Source organism: Miniopterus schreibersii (assembly GCF_964146895.1).
Source record: "Miniopterus schreibersii genome assembly, chromosome: 1".
Classification (NCBI taxonomy): domain Eukaryota; kingdom Metazoa; phylum Chordata; class Mammalia; order Chiroptera; family Miniopteridae; genus Miniopterus; species Miniopterus schreibersii.
Genome location: NC_138101.1, coordinates 75710175 through 75727215, shown reverse-complemented (window position 1 = coordinate 75727215; position 17041 = coordinate 75710175). Strand labels below are relative to the sequence as shown.

General features: G+C 39.6%; 1 protein-coding gene across 2 annotated transcripts in view; it reads right to left on the bottom strand.

Annotated features, from left to right (window-relative positions):
• Window positions 1-9999, bottom strand: part of TAF3 (TATA-box binding protein associated factor 3) — a 153332-nt gene extending 143333 nt beyond the window's left edge. The window contains exons 1-2 of one of the 2 annotated variants that reach the window (XM_081156095.1): window positions 9856-9999; window positions 4258-4500 (exon numbers count right to left, since the gene is read on the bottom strand). In XM_081156095.1, coding sequence (XP_081012221.1) covers window positions 4258-4450 — 193 coding nt within the window. In that variant the 5' untranslated portion in view covers window positions 4451-4500; window positions 9856-9999. Of the gene's footprint in view, window positions 1-4257; window positions 4501-9628 lie in introns of both variants that reach the window. The other variant, XM_081156096.1, reaches the window with a different exon arrangement.
• Between the last annotated feature and the right edge of the window lie 7042 nt (window positions 10000-17041).

Genomic DNA, 17041 nt, shown 5'->3' with positions numbered 1-17041 from the left:
AAATTATTCACTGATGTAACATAAAAGTTAAAACCCTGTGGTCCTGAATTTGAATTGGAAATATCTGTATAAACTCATTAGTTACCTTATCTGTTATCTGTGTATCCACACACATCTATATGTATGTTTTTAAGTATAAATATTTAATTACTATTGCCTAGAAACAATGACGACCCAGTTGTAATAAGTACCTCAAGTGCCCGGATTGTGAACATAAAAATGTCATTTCCCAAGAAGCCAGGATTTCTTGGTAAAATATTGATTCCAAGTGTAGGAAAAGAATATACAAAAGGAGCCTAGAACAATTTGATATACCAGATAGCAAGGGCCCTATCAAACACTATTAGGATCATGTCAAAAAGGCTCAGAAGCCAGACTGAAGAAGCTGCCACTGGCCAAAGATGGGACAATCTGAGTTGCAACAGGGTATAACTAATTAGTCACCTATGGATGACCAAGAGCCAACTCATTATCTTAAAACCAGGTATATAAAAACAAAGAATCAAGCATTTCTCTTCCTTTCCCTTTATGAACTGTACCACTAAGTAACTCAGTTACAGATGAGGGAAAGGAATTCCTTATAAAATTATTCCAACTAAAGAACGAAATAAAAGCAAAATGTTGGAATATCACTACCTTACAGCCCCTAATGAATTATTGGATCTAGGCACTGAGCATCAACACAGCTAATATTTTAAAAAGTGAAAACCAGACATTAGCCTCCTAGTGAAGGAACACTATACTGCATATATATTGCCAAAGGTATTGAACCAGAGTCAGATCCAGCCTCAGATCCTCAATGCCAATTTGCAAGAAACATTTAACTGTACTATGAGTACAGAGTAGGCAAAATCCAGACTGTGGCAATCCTGTAAGTCACACCACCCAGATTCTTCAACAAATATAGTAGAAGAAAAAGAAAGGGATTTGGCAGGGACAGAGTTGGTGGGTGGGGAGCTACAGACTAAAAGTGACTTAAAAGACATGGAAAGTAAAAAAAAAAAAAAAGGGGAAAAGGGGTGTGTGCAAAGAACTAAAGGGTCGGGGATATATACTTGGCAACTTTCAAATATGCAATACAGTATTATTAAGTACAGTTACCATGTTGTGCATGACATTATTTTGTAACTGAAAGTTTGTATCTTTTGACCCCCTTCACTCATTTTGCCCATCCCCCAACTCTGGCAACCACAAATCTGTTCTCTGTATCTATGAGCTTGCTTTTTTTTTTTTTTTAATTAAAAATTATTTATTATTATATATATTTTACAGATGTATATTTTCTGAAATATAAGGTTCAGAAAGGTAAAGTGACTTGATAAGACTATAAACTCAGTAACTAGTTGAGTCCTGTCTGAATGGCTCCATGAAGCCCATGCTTTTGCTACTATAGTGCCTGCTACCCCTTCAGTCCTTCTATTCTTTTTTTTTCTTCTATCTGTGGTTAAGTCCTTCTATTCTTACACACTCACCATCGTAGAGAAGACATTCAAATGCTTTTCTGACATGATCCAAGTTGAAGGATTGATAAGATGGTAATCCTATGACAGTACTTTGCTAATAATATTTTATGACCAAAGTCAGGCATCTGACATGTGGCTCTTGAGGAAATAAAAAGAAAATAAAGAACTTGGCAAACAGGTGTTATTATCAATGTTGTTCAGGTCTGTACCACACTTAGCACCACTAACAGAAGACTAGAAGCTTTCTAACATGCTATACAAGTGAAAAAAGAAATTTCAGATTGTAATGATTTAAGCTGACTTGTGTGGCTATATTTTAAAAATGGTAACCACAGATTTGCATTTTATATCCTTTTCCCTGAACAGGGGAGAAGGTTTTGATAAGCATCTTACTGTGCTGCCTACCATTTATTGCATCCTTATGAATTATATGCATAGCTTATGAATCAGCCAATTTCTACTACCTTAAAGAATCCATAGTGCTATCTAAAAAGAACAGTTGTTCAATCTTACATTATTTTCCTTTTAAAATGTTTATAATGTATTTTGCGTAAAAAGTTAAAAGAAATAAGATTCTTCTTTGCTTCAAATATTCCAAAAGAGAAACTCAAAATTTTACTGTAGTAATTTTAGACAGAAGTCAGTATCTAAAATCACTAACTTGCTTTTCATACTCTTTCACTTCCCAATATAAATCTGATATCTTAGTTACATTTCCTTGGCAGTATTTAAACATGATAACCATAACACCTTGAGAGATTTTTATTGTGTGTTTTTTGCATGCTATAAAAATAAAACAGGAAGGACCAAATGGGTAAGTGGAGATTATTATCAAAGTCCTAGCGTTGGTTTTGAGTATGAATTTGTTAGAGGTTATATATAAAAAATAATTAAATAACTCTCTAAATAAGTAAATGAAGGTCATGTATGGAGCAAACATAAGCTTATGCACAAATCAAGAATTAAGATTAATCAAATGTCCACCTGAGTCTAAATTATTAAAAAGGCTAGAAAAAAAAAAATCAAACAGTTTAAATAAGAAGCATTTAAACAGTTTAAATAAGTATAACACAAGACAGAAAGAATGTAAATTACAAAATAGTTAGATTTTGAAAGCTCCAAAAGGCAGAGATAAAATGGGTTGAATTTTTTTAAATGGAGAAGATAGTACTTCCAGCTCAATCGCATGCCATTTGATAATGCACACAAGTGTGGTTATTAAACTTTACCACTGTCTAATTCAATGACAGAAAACTCATAATCACTTCTGAGAATCACTGATGCGCCAGTTATTCACACATTAGTGTCTTTCCTTTAGTTTCCTCCTACAGAGTTTTCTCCCAGCATTTGCTTACCATTCATGTTTTCTTAGCACAAATCCAAATTCTGTGAACTTCTAAGTTCCTTACAGCTAAAAATTTCAGATCCACACAAAGACTTTTTTTAAAGTACAAGAGGACATATCATGGATTAATACCTAGACATCATAAAGATGTCTAGGAAGCTTAATAAATTATATTTAATGACAACAGCAAAGAAGGAAATTCCAGGCCTACTTGAAATTCATGACCTGTCTGTGAGAGAAAATGCGCGTTTTCAATCAGGCCTCTGCCCAAGAAACTCTCCTTTGATAATGTTTTTATTGACATGCATTTGTTCTGTTTTTAAAACAAATAAATATATGTTTAGAGAAGTAGTAAAAATATCATTTTCTTAAGATCAAAAACAATAAAATTAGGAAATAAGGTGTTTAAAGAGAATGACTTTACATAGGGGATTATAAACAGCAAGAGTTCCTTAAGGGCAATAAAGGCTACAAATACAAATAAACTCAAAGGTAGGGAAGAATCAGAATTTTAGGCAGTTACAGAGAGGCTGGATGAGGGGGAATGAGTATTGTTTAACGATTACAGAGTTGGAGAAGATGAAAAAGTTCAGAGATGGATGGTAGTGATGGCAACATAACGATGTGAATAACGCCACTGAATTATACATCTAAAAATAGTTAAAATGGTTAATTTTATGTTATACATATTTTACTATAATAAAAATCATAAATAAAAGTTATTTCTGCCATAACTTGCATTACTCTGAAATACATCTATGATTTTAGAATTAAAAAAGGAAATGAATCGCAATTTTTCTATTTTTTTTTTTTTTTTTATGAAAAAACTCCATCATTTTATACCTGCATTAGAGATCACAAATTACTTATCTCTTTAGAATCTTAGTAAACCTAAAGGATCAAAATGTAAAATCATGCAGGAAAAAAGGAACTCTGCAATGACTGACTACTGTGCTGGATTAGCTATTATTTTATAATAAAATATTCTATATAAACAAACATATTTAAAAATGGAGATAAATCTGTAAAATGTTAGTGAATGTTCACTCACTGTTTCCAGGAATATCCAACTCACATTAAAGAGAACGACCCCAATTTTTCTGGTTCAGAGGTTTTCTAATTTACTGAAACATCCCATCCTCATATAATACCCTACTGAAAGGCCTTTCTGTGATCACGTTCTGTTCTCCCCTTCTTACAATTTACAAAGGATATAAATGCCTCAGACATAACCTTGGTTATGCCACGACTTTACCTGGTGATGCCAGCTGCAAGCTAGTTTAACTTAAAGGTTAGAATAATTTGTAAATAATATTAAAATATTTTGACTGCGTTTCTAGAATTTACATGTCAGCACAGCATTTTATATAATTCAGTTAGGAAAACTAAGAAGATTAGAATAGTTCCATGAGTATATATGAGTAAGAAACAAACAAAAATATCACAAACCTTCTTGAGAAGACACAATGGGTGGCATGTAATCAGGAATGTATTCTTTTCTTTCCTCTGCATCTTTACTTCCAGGTTGAGGAAACTGGAGTACATTGTTCTTGCTAACAGGAAATGAAGGAATTTGATGTGGGAAAGTGACAGGTTCAATATTGTGAATATAGTCTTCTAGTTCATTAAGACTAACCCCCATAAGTTGGAAAGCTTCACCAACATCATCCAAAATTGGGTCTGTTCGGCCATCTGAAACAAAGTCAAAAGCAAAGAAAATTGTTTTAAGAAAATTCCAGGAATATTTTTAAACATATTAAGAAACATATATTAACTAAATATGTATCAGAATCAAGTATATTACATATTCAAGACCTAGTTGTTGGAAAGAGTAAATTTTAAATAGAACATACTATTTAAACATTAGAAAGCTAATTCTTTTTTTTAAAAAAAAAATTTATTGATTTTTTTTTTTAGAGAGAGAGAAAAAGGGAGAGGGAGAGAGAGAAACATCAATATGAGAGAGGGAGAGAGAGAGAGAAACATCAATCTGTATGCCTACTGCATGCCCCTGGCTGAGGATCAAGCCCTCAACCCAGGCATGTGCCCCAACCAGGAATAGAACCAGCAACCCTTTGGTGCACACAGGATGATGCCCAACCAACTGAGCCATACCGGCCAGGGTTAGAAAGCTGATTCTTAAAGTCAATTTTAAAAACAATCTGACAACCAACCAGAACACCACAGACAATTCATACTAACAATCAGCTGGTACAGAACAAATATCATACGTAGTTTAGGAATGGCCAACAGCATCTGGAACAGTGCAGACACAAAGTAAATGCCCAATAAATATCACTATTATTGTTTTTATCAAATAACTAGAATGCTGTGCCGACTAACTAAATGGCCATTACATTTTCTCTATTGTTCAATGATGCATCTATGGACCCTAAGACAAGACAATGACTGGCACATAGTTGGCACTCAGTGAATACTTGTTGAATGAATTATGCTGCTGAATCAATTTTTTAAATCTAAGTAAATTTACAGAAAGAACTTATAAAGGTAATTTACATATTTTACATATAAATTTTTTTTTTTAATCTTTATTGATTTCAGATTAAAAGGAGAGGGAGAGAGAGAGAAACATCAATGATGAGAGAGTCCTTGATTGGCTAGCCCGCAACCCGGGCATGTGCCCTGACCAGGAATCGAACCCCGATCGCCTAGATCCTAGGTCGACCGACACTCAACCACTGAGCCACGCCCGGCCGTGCTAAATTTTTAAATGTAATTAAAAGACATCATGTATAAGAGATACAGATAAAAAGAATAAAAGTTAGATATAGTGAGATATTCCTTAGAAAAAGAAGTTTCTCCTATGCCTACCCTTAGCAGAACTTAAGGTCTATACATCTTTTGTTTTATAATTTTTATTTTAGAGAGAAAAAGGGAGAGGGATAGAGAGACAGAAACATCGATGAGAGAGAAACATAGATTGGCTGCCTCCTGCATGCCCCCTACCAGGGATTGAGCCTACGACCAGGGCATGTGCTCAACTGGGAACCAGTGACCTCTTGGTCCATGGGTTGATGCTCAACCACTGAGCCACACCGGCTGAGCGGTCTCTACATCTTTTAAAACCTCTATGAAAATTTCAGTTCCTGAGTTCCAGTAGCCTAAGAAATATTTTTACTGAAATCTCTTATGATCACTTCAGACTTATATGTCTGAAATTAAGTCATGCTGTAAAATTAAAAAGAATAATTTAAAGTTTGGAAAAATTAGATACCTGCTCACTCACACACATGTAGGAAAGCTCTGGAAGACTATATATCCAACTGTTTACAGTTTAAGGGGGTGAGAGCTGCAGTACAGGGGAAGGGAAGAGTTGATGCAAGAGACTTTCACTCTAACTCCAAATACTTTCATAGTCTGAGTTTTTCTACAAGTATGGGTTACTTCCATGATGTCAATAAGAAAAATTAATACTTATTCTTACTCTTAATAATGTAGATATGGTTCAGCCCTCCTATTTCTATTAAAAGCATTATTATTCTCTCAATCTAAAAAATATAATCATCTTTAATTCCTCCATATGCTTTGCAATTTCAACCTAAGACCTTTTGGTAATTCCCACCCTCACTCCCTTCAGGCCCTGGATTTCAGAATTTTTTGTCTATTCCTAAAATCACTATCACAGTATAGTTTCAAGTTCTCCCAATTTGAGTCGCTCTTGCACTTGACTGACAGCACAACATTCTTAAGATATCATTTTCATCACTGTTCCCCTCCCTAAGAGTATGCAGTGATTTCTACCACATTTTCATTTCTCTGTCCCTGCCTAACCTGATTTCACTTTAACATTTTTCTCTAAAATCCTCCAACTAGCTAAAATGTCAAACTGGCCACCTCACTGGGACTTTCATCATGTTAACTCTACTTAGGTATCTTAGTTTATGCTTTTCTCTAACCAGGCGTGCTCTCCTCCTATATATAACCATACCTCACAGTTCAACTCAAGTGTCATCTTTTCTGTAAAGTAACCCTACCCCAGAACCCACAACCCACAACCGCCTCTCCTTTACCTTATTCCTTTTGTATTTACTGCCTATGCCATGCAAGTATTAAATTATAGTGCTAGTGTTAAGAGTCATTCTGAAATATTTAGCACCTGCTTTCAGCTCACACAGACATATTTTATTCATAATACCATATATACAGAAACATCTGCCCCTGAACGCTTTGACAAATCATTGCCTTAGGGAAATTTAAAAATGCATTATTTGTTGGATTACTAACTAGTAACTTCTGATGCTTGCTTTAATTTGAGAGCATTTTTTTAAAAAGGAACAAATACCATCAGTTTGCTGTTGTTGACATTTCTTTAAAGTTACTGATTTCAGAGAGAGGAAGGGAGAGGGAGATAGAAACATCAATGATGAGAGTCATTGATTGGCTGCCTCCTGCACGCTCCCTACTGGGGATCGAGCCCGAAACCAGGTCATGTGTCCTTACAGGGAATCCAACCCTGACCTCCTGGTTCATAGGTCGATGCTCAACCACTAAGCCATGCTGGCCGGGCTGTTGTTGACATTTTGACACCCATGTACAAATCTATGGGCACAGATTGTGCCTAAGTAATTTAATGTCTCCAAAACCTATCACGGTGCTTAGGTTCATAAGTGGTGCTCAATAAATGTTTGTAGAAAAGACAAAAAGGAATAGAATATAAGATTATATAGTAGTAATCTGAGGTTACAGAACTCAAAGTTAAAAAGAACAGTAAAGAAAATAGAACCTAAAAAAGTCTGTAACTAACAAGTATACCAGGAATTGGCATTTTAAAAAAAGTCACCAAACCACGGTGGAGAATAATGAACCTGATTATTGCATTCTCACTAAAAGCAAGAAAATCAACTACAGAAACTGGGTAATTAGGAAAGGTGTCCACATTAATTCATAACAATAATCACTTAATGACTTTGGAATACCTGGTTTCTTGGAGTGCCAGCACACATTTGGTTTCAGTGTGTAAGGCAGGAAAGGTAACTATGTATTCAGGGGATATTATAATTACCTAAAGGTATAGCACATCTATCTTTATTTAGGGAACTTGGTAGCAAAAATATAATCTGGACTAAGCATAACCATAACAGTATTCTCATGGACCATGGGGGGGGGGGGGGTGGAAGCAAAAGCCAAGAAGGACCAGAGTGTGTTGGTGGTGCACTTTCAAGAGAGCAATGAATGAAAGTTACTGGGCCATTTCAAATTTAGATTAGAAGTATCAGTGAAATCAAACATTTAAAGGAAAAAAAACCACACTTTTAAAACTTAAAAAGTGAAGTGATTACATAGCTGTTATGGCAGTGTGTTTACAGTTCACTCATTTATTCAACACATAGTTCCTGGGTGCCTAGTATGCTAGATTACAGAATACAAATATAATAAATATGTCTCCTGGAGAAGAGATAGGAGAAGCTAGTGAGAGATAAAACACACATGATTACAAAGGTGTTAAATAACATAACGGAAATATGCACAGACTTATGAGAGCAGATAACATGAGTTCCTAAAGCAAGTGATAAGTGAATCTCAAAATATAACTAGTGCTGGTGGACCAGGGGGTGAAGGACACTCTAGGAAAGAGCATGCACATGGGAATGGACAGTTTAAAATGTTTCAGAAAAGGCAGATAGCTCAGCATGATTGCAGGTTAGGATGGCAAAAGGTAAGAAAAATGCTAGCTCACAACAGAAACTGTGTGTTGGTGAAGAGTGTAGGTTTTCAGCCTGTAAACAACTAAAATATTTTTAAGAATGACATGACCAGATTTGTGTTACGGATAAATTATTTTGGCACCACTATGGAAGCTGGAATGGAAACTGGGGCCTAAGCAGTAAAGTGTATCCATGGGTCTCAATTTTTCAGCCTAGGAATCACTTTAACAAAACAAAACTTCCTATGAAACACTTCACCCGGTTCTCCAGTTCACCACATTAAAAGGAACGACCTGAAATTTAAATAAGGGGCAAGCTCCCCCTCCAAACACAAGCATCACATCAATGAGATGATGAGCGGCTTCTATTACATATTCGAAATTATTAAATACCTCCAGCTATAGATACGACCAGGCATTCACTTAAAAACCAAAAGTACCGTCTCTCAGACCACCTGGGGAACCTTGTAAATTGCCTATAATCCCCTCTACCGCTCTGATAACCCCTGACCAAAAAAAATATATAGGAGGAAATCAATTGGGCGCCTGTTAATGTAAGTGAAAGTTCATCCAAGTGAAAGTGACAAAGCTGGCCTTGGGAAAGAGCACGTCGACATGCTGTCTACGAAACGGACCGACCCAGAAGGAAGAGGCAGTGTCCCTAACGGGGCAGAGCTGTCAGCGAGTCCGCGTTAGGAGCTGAAGAATGGCCAGCCGTGTAAGAAACGGCCGGTAGACGGAGCGCCTGTGACAACTAGTTGTAGTAGTTTGCGGGCAAGGCAGGAACAGAACCAAAGTACGAGAGACTGTAAGGCATGCTCGAGGTGGTTCTCCACGCAGCAAAACGTGAGACGGTGAGAGAGACCGATGCATATTGCAGAGCAGAGCGGAGCGCGAGGGTGTGGAGCCGGGAGCCGACCCAGGGCTCCCGGCTGGAGGCGGGAAGTTAGCGGACAAGGAAGAGGCACCCGAAGGATGACTGGAGTTTCCAAGGGCAGTGGAAGCGGAGGAGGGTCAGGGACCGAGAAGATGCCGGGTCGCGGGGTAGAGGTGAAGGACGAACACCTCGGAGATGCTGGGATAGCGATGGGGAGACCCGAGGTGTCACTCCTGACTGTCCAGAGGCAGCCCTCCCGCACCCAGCCCGGTACTCACAGAGCTCAGAGTACCGATGGCAGCCCCGTCCCAACTGCTGCAGATAGCGCTGCAGCACGTCCGTGAGGAGGTGGCAGGCGCTGAGTTGCACCGAGTCCCAGCCCAGCGCCTGGCAGATCTGCGCCACCGAGACCCTCAACAACGACCTGGAGTAACTCTCGCACATCCCGCTCCGTGGACTCCACCGCAGCACTTGCTGCCACGTCTCTCCACCCCCACCGCCTAACCTTAGCAGAGCCCCCGATTCATCCTCTAGGGCCCCTGCGGCGGGGAAATCGTCCCTCCGACCCCTGGCGACCACCTCAAAGCCTGAGCAGCACGGAGCGCGCCAGCCTGAGAGCCGCCATTTTGGGCTCGCTCCGCCTCCCGCTGGATGGTCGCCGGGGAGAGGCAGCACTAGCCGAAGGCTGAGCGCACCGATGAGGAAGCTCCGCCCCGTTGGAGCAGAGCGACGGTGTCGGTATCGACTGTGGAGCCTGGAAAGATGCGGGAAACGTCGGTGCTGAGCGCAGGTGGAGGATGCAGTGGAAGCAGCAGGTGCTTGGGCCTTCCGGGTGGGGTGGGGGTGGGGATGGGGATGGGGCTCGCTTTGGGAGGAAGGGAAAGGGGATCATCAATGACTTAGGAGCAAAAGAAGGAATAAGGAATGAAATGAAAATGCGAGTGTTAGAAGTGGGAACCGGAGAGGCTCGGAGTCGAGAGGCGGGGTTTGGGGCGTGGGAACTTAAGTGCTCCCCCAAACGCCGATCTGATCCGGTCTAGCCTCTGCTCAAAGAAAACAAACAAACAAAACAACAACCCGAGCCTTTTAGCACTGTATAGATTAAATCCAGTCCTGGCAGTTCAGCATCCCGTTCCGAGCCCTTCACAAGTAGGGCGGGGACTAGAGAGAGGCGAGTTAGGCACTGGCCTCGGTGCAGTCTGTAGGGGGGCACCAGAAATTTAATCAAGATCAGTAATGTTTTCATATATATTTTTAAAATCCAGACCGCTGCCAAAATAATTCTTGCCTCGCTTGATCCTAATCCGAGCCCTCGTTCCAATAAAACTTTACTGACAGAAGCAGGTGCCTGACAGTGGGTTGCAGTCTGCCAATGTCAACTTCAGTGTCAGAGGAAAAGAGAACTCAGTTGCCCACAGAGGCCACACGGGTACCTTAAATCAAGGGAGTGGCAGAGTGGTATGAGGAACCTTTGCCTACTCCAGAGCCTTCTCCCAGCTCCAGCTGAGTGTTGCCAGGTCTTTCCAAGTTGCCAGACATTGGGATTTTGTGGTAAATGCCTCGATTTTTAAATATTGGGAATACATTTTTAAAGTTTTGATTTGCAAGCACACTAATCCCATGGTTAAGCCAGATTCAGCCAGGTTGTAATGGTTCATTTACTCTGTTTCTTAAATATGCTCTCCTGTGTGTGTGTGTGTGTGTGTGTGTGTGTGTGTGTGTGTGTGTTCCATACATGCTTCTGGAGTGTTTCCTCTTTCCCCTCATTTTCTCCTATGCATTGTCTGTCAGTTTCTCTGTTCTTATACCTATCACGGTGCGTTTAGTATTTGAGTTTATATATCTCTCCTAATAACTTGTGAATTTCTGAGTGGCTTTACATTCCCCCTACAGGGACTATTCCAGAATCTTGAACATAATATATATTCTATTTTTTAAAAGTCTTAAAAACCTAATAGAACTGAAAAGATGGTACTTCAACTAAATGGCCATCTGTAGAGAAGGAGCACGATGCTAGGTGTCAGGGTGCCTGTAATATTTTTTCCATAGACCCTTCTGAACCCCAAATTATCAGGGACCTTTTGGATACTAAATCTATGGCCACTTTAGTCCTAGCCTTACTTGACCATTTTGTAGCCGTTTAATAATGTTGGACACTACCTTTATTTTGAAACTCTTGTACCTTGGATTTTACAACACCCCCTCTCTTGCTGTTCCATCAAAACCTCTGGTGCTTCCTTTTACATCTTCATTTGCATGTGCATGCTTTAACCCCTTAGCATTATATTTTGGAAAATTTCACACCTACAGAAAAGCTGAAGCAGAAAAGTATAAACAGGTATACCAATTGTTAACATTTTGCTGTTTTACTATACGCATACACACAGGCATCCCTGTCTTTTTCCAGAAGAGTTTGAAAATACTTGCAAATTTCATGGCATTTAACCCCAAAATACTTCAGCATGTATCTTCCCAAAACAAGGACATTCTCCAGGAAGCCAATTCTCAGATGAAATTCAACCTGTAGAAGGTTTATTAAGGAGTGCTCCTAGGATCACCACCTGTGCAAGGGAAAAGGCTTGCAGTGCACTTTCATTTCGTTTTCTTTGTTGTTTTGTTTTTTCTTTCGTTTTTGCTTTTTAACATTTTTTTTTCCTCCTCTTGCAGTGCACTTTCAAGGAGGGCCTCAGCCAATCCCATAGGGAGCTCTGAAGCTGGATGGCCCTTCAAATTTGCCCTGAGTTGGAACTAGTGGGCTGGACCTTTATAGTCCCATGTTATAGTCATTGCAGGAGGGCTTCCCTAGAAAGGGTGTGTAATCTTAAGCAAAGGTGCCTTTTGCAGCAGAGGCAATTCCAAGGGAAGGCAGAAGTCCTTCAGTACTGAGGGGATCTGAGCAGTGTGTTACAATATTTACTACTGTCTTAGTCCATTTAGGCTGCCATGACAAAATACCACAGACTGGGCAACTTATCAACAGAGATTTATTTCTCACAGTTCTGGAGGCTGGAAGTCTGAGATCAACTTCTGTTCTCATATATTCACAAGGTGCTAGGGGCTTGGGAGCTCTGTGGGATCTGGTTTATAAGACTATTAATCCCATTCCAGAGGGCTCCACCCTTATGACCTAATCACCTCCTAAAGGCTCCACCTTAATACCATGTTGGGAGTTAAGATTCCAACATGTGAATTTTGGCAGGACACAAACATTAAAACCATGGCAACTAGAGTCCACTTCTTGTACCCTTAGATCCACTACTTGGTATAAGTTTGAGGAACAGCTTCTCAAAGATTTGGCAGGAGGGAGGGGGGAGAGGGGACTCTTTTCTCAGAGAAAAATTAAAGAGGAAGGACAGGAGTCAAATTATAGCTCTTACTGCCACAGCAGGGCCTCCTTTGATCCTGTCTTCCTCCTCCACTGTTTTAGATTTTTCTCACCTTCAGCTGGCACACCACTGGTCTCAGTGGCATACATAGTGGCACTACCCAGACCCTCATCTACAGGTCTGAGCCCCTGGTTTTTATGCCCTTTTCAGATTGTGGCTGGTAAACCTGTCTATAAACCATCAACATTAGACAAGAGGAGTACCAAGAGGTGCCCAACCAGACCACTTGGGTACCAAACATTTCTCCTTGCCTTCATTGTGTAACAGCAATGATCAGGGTCAGTTACTCCTGCCAGCACAGTGACTCCTCTCTTTGCATGCTGTCTCCTGGCCAAAGTGCCCAGGTTGCAACTGTAGCTAATATTTCAACAGGACTCCTTCTGTGTCCCCTGGTAAAAACATTCCTCCTTTTGGAAATCAAAACTGTTAACCTGGGGAAGCCAGAGTTGCAGAGACAAGAACAGTTTCCTAGTGGGGAAAACTCTGGTTTCCACTGTGTGTGGTCTACCTATTGGGAACCCAACAGCACAGATAACTCATTGACTTAAAGTATATGTGGCATCCTGGGGGACTGTGCCCCATCCTCACAAGGCATTGTCTATGAGCTGGTGCTTTAGTTGTGCCTTCAAAGGGTGTTCCCTTGCTCTGCCAGAATGACAGCTTGAGTGGTGTGATATCTGATATGACCAGATTTCACTGTCATGTGCCCACTCCCAACCTCCTTTGTTATGAAATGGTTCCTTTGCTCTGACCCAGTGTGATACAGCACAGCAGCACATCAAACACCATGAGCAGGAAGGCAAATTTATATCCAGAAATCCGGAATATGTGCCTATTCCTATCAAAACAAATGGCTGCTCTTCCTAGGATGAAAGGGACCATTGTGGTCAGCCTGCTAAGTGGTTGGTTGGTCTCCTTCGTTAGAGTGTATTTTGTTTGCTCGGGCACCATAACAAATGACAGACTGGGAGACTTAAACAACAGACATTTATTTTCTGTTTTGGAGGCTGGAAGTTCAAGATCAGGGTGCCCGCATGATCGATTTCCTTAGTCCCTCTTTCTCCTTTGCTTTAAGCCATTTTGATTTCTGAAACTTGGTGACATTTTTCTTTGAAAGCTTTTAGGTCTCTACCTGCATTGCTCTGTAATGTCACATGATGATCTTGAATGAGCATCCTTGGACAAGTCTGTACTTGTATGGGTACTTCTGTACACTAGACTATTAGAAGTAGAATCAACTCAAACTATGTGTATTTTAAAATTGAATACACTGCGAAATTGCTCTCAAAAAGATTGTAAACATGCACTAACAGTGTATGAAATCAGTTCCCCCTACTCTCTAGAACTTTAACAATCTGATGGGTGAAAAGACAAATGACTACTCATTAATTGCCCATTTTTAAAATTGAGTTTTGATCTTTTTTCATTGAAATAGGATTTCTTAGATATTAGTGACATATACTTCTGTCATGTTTTGCAATCTAGAGAAGTTTGTGTTACTGCTGTTGGATAAGATAATGCACTATCAATTTTCCTACTTAAAAAAAATTTTTTTATTGATTTTAGAAAGAGATAAGGAGACAGACAGACATCAATTTGTTGTTCCACCTGTTTATGCATTCATTGTCCTGACCAGGGATCCAACCCACAACCTTGGCTTATGGGGATGATGCTCTAACCAACTGAGCTACCCAACCAGGGCTCCATTTTCCTACCCTTAAATACCATTGTATTATATAAAGGAAAGCAATGCTCAAGGTGAGGAAATGGAACTATTAGAATTTTTGTACTTCTCTTGCACTTTCTTACAGACCCAGCAGAGGCTCTTGAGAAGTCAAACTAAAGCAATTTACTCTACCAACCACACATGGGGAAGATAGTTTTATATACATAGAGCAGTAGTTAAGACTCTAGACTCTGGAGTGAACTGTCTGGATTAGAGTCCCAGGTCAGCCTTACCAACTGTGACCTTAAGCAAATTACATAATCTTTGTTTAATCATCTATAAAATGGAGATTATAAAATGGTACTTAGCTTCTTGGGTTGTTATGAGGATTAAATGAATTCATATTTGCAAAGTACTTAGACTCTGACATAGGATGAGTGCTATATGTGATTAAATGTTGCCTGATTTATGTAAAAGTGATCATCAGTTCAACATAGCATTTACTGATTTCTTCTATGCATTGACAGTCTTAAACTTTGAAGACATGGTAATTAAAACACTTCCCTATCAGAGCTTAGTCTTGAGCAAGGACAAGTGAATGACAAAATGTGATAAGTGTTATAATTGGTAAGCACATAGGAGGGACACTCAGCCCAACTTGGGGGAGCTGAGGGGATTGAGAGCCAGTCCAACTTGGAGGAAATAATATCTGAACTGAGTGTTCAAGAACCAATGACCATCTAACCACTAAGCTGCACACCTGAAACATAATATTGAATGTCAACTGAAATTGAAAATAACCCCACCAGCATGGCAAAAAATAAATATCCCCCTCCCCCTGCAAAAAAAAAAGAACCAATGACCAAGAGTAGAAATTAGAAATAGAAAACTACTGGGACGAGATGACACTGAAAGGTTATCTGGGACAGGATTATGAGCCTACCATGCTGTGCAGTTTAGACATGTAGAAAGGAGTCTTCAAGGGTAAGCTTGAATTTTTTGCCCAAGTTTTGCCCCTCTTTTTTGGCTAAGTGTCACTAACAGTGCAATTATAATGAAAAAATGTTTGTATTGTTTCTTATATAACTTAAACTGCTATCCCATTTTCTCAGGAAAGCAGAGAAAACCCAGGACAGCAATGCACTAGGCAGAGGACAACTGCCAGACTGGAACACCCCATACCAAATACTACCCGAAGGCTGTTACCATCAGGCCCCCAATCTCATCCTCTTCTGAACCTGAGAGTATGCCAGTCAGCCTGACAATTGTTTTATGCTGTGTTTGAATTCCCGCTTTTCCTCTTACTGTGGTCTGTCCAATTCATTCTCACATAAGTGTTCTGCTAGCCTGGAAATAGGTGGGCCATGTTTAGAAGCAAAATTAAAATACCCACAGCACCCTGTCCCGTCGACATTCCTCAAAGGTATCTATCTGGTACTTGGTTCACACAGCTGCCCAGTGCCTCACTATGGCCAGCTGTTCCTCACAGCCTCATTTGTCGACCCAAAGTGGCTCTTACAAAATTTTAGGGAAGTGAGAAATGACCCTGAGCTTGTGTTCAGTGTCTTCTGGCAGCCTTCTTCTTACGGTGGCAGTACTGCTTTTTATGTTTGTGTGTGCTAACTGCTTTTTATATTACTCACTGTTCAATTCATTTTTATGAATGTAGTTGTTGGCAAAATAAAATACTTGACAAATACTTTCTAAATATATGTATTTGATTTAATGTTTTTCTAAAACTCGAGTTATACATCAAACTGTTAACTGAATTTTATATTTTCATATATTTTATATTTTATTGTTCTGTAGTCCTCTTAGAAATTACAAGGGTGGGCAAAGGTAAGTTTACAGTTGTTCATATGGAAAGAAAATATACAATGATAAATAATAATACAAGAATAAACTGTTTTGGCAACTCACAACTGTCAACCTACTTTTGCCTACCCCTGTATATACTACTTTTGTAACAAAAAAAACCACCCCAAGTTCTCTAAGCAAATAGGGGGAAAACCAAAAAAAAACCCATGAGATTCTCGCATGGCCATCTCATTGCATGGAATCAGCTGGGCATCCAACCTTAATGGTTATCTAAATGTCAATATGGAGTTAATATCATATGGGAATGTTTCTCATTGCTTACAAAAGATGTTTAAACATTTATCAGGCCAACCCTAGCCTGTCTGGCTCAGTGGTTAGAGTGTCGGCCCATGGACTGAAGGGTCCTGGGTTGGATTCAGACCAAGGGCATGTACCTTGGTTCCAGGTTCGATCCCTGGTCCCAGATGGAGCCTGTGAGGGAGGCAACTGATCGATGTCTCTCACACATTGATGTTTCTCTCCCCGCCCTTCCAATCTCTCTGAAAAGCAATAAAAAAATATCCTCGGGTGAGGATGTAAAAAATAAATAAATAAAAAATTTATCAGGCTAAGTATATACCTGCAATTCTATATCCCAAATATGAGAAAGAGAGAATGACTGAAATCACATTTTCATCTCATTGTGTTGGCTGCTCTTTGACAATGCAAAAGGATGGAAGTTGGGGCTGAGGTTGTGGCCTGTCGCCTCTTCCTCCCACCCTAACCCCAAAGAGACCAGATTTCTTAAGATTGTTTCAGAAGAGCCTTTTCAATTATCTTAT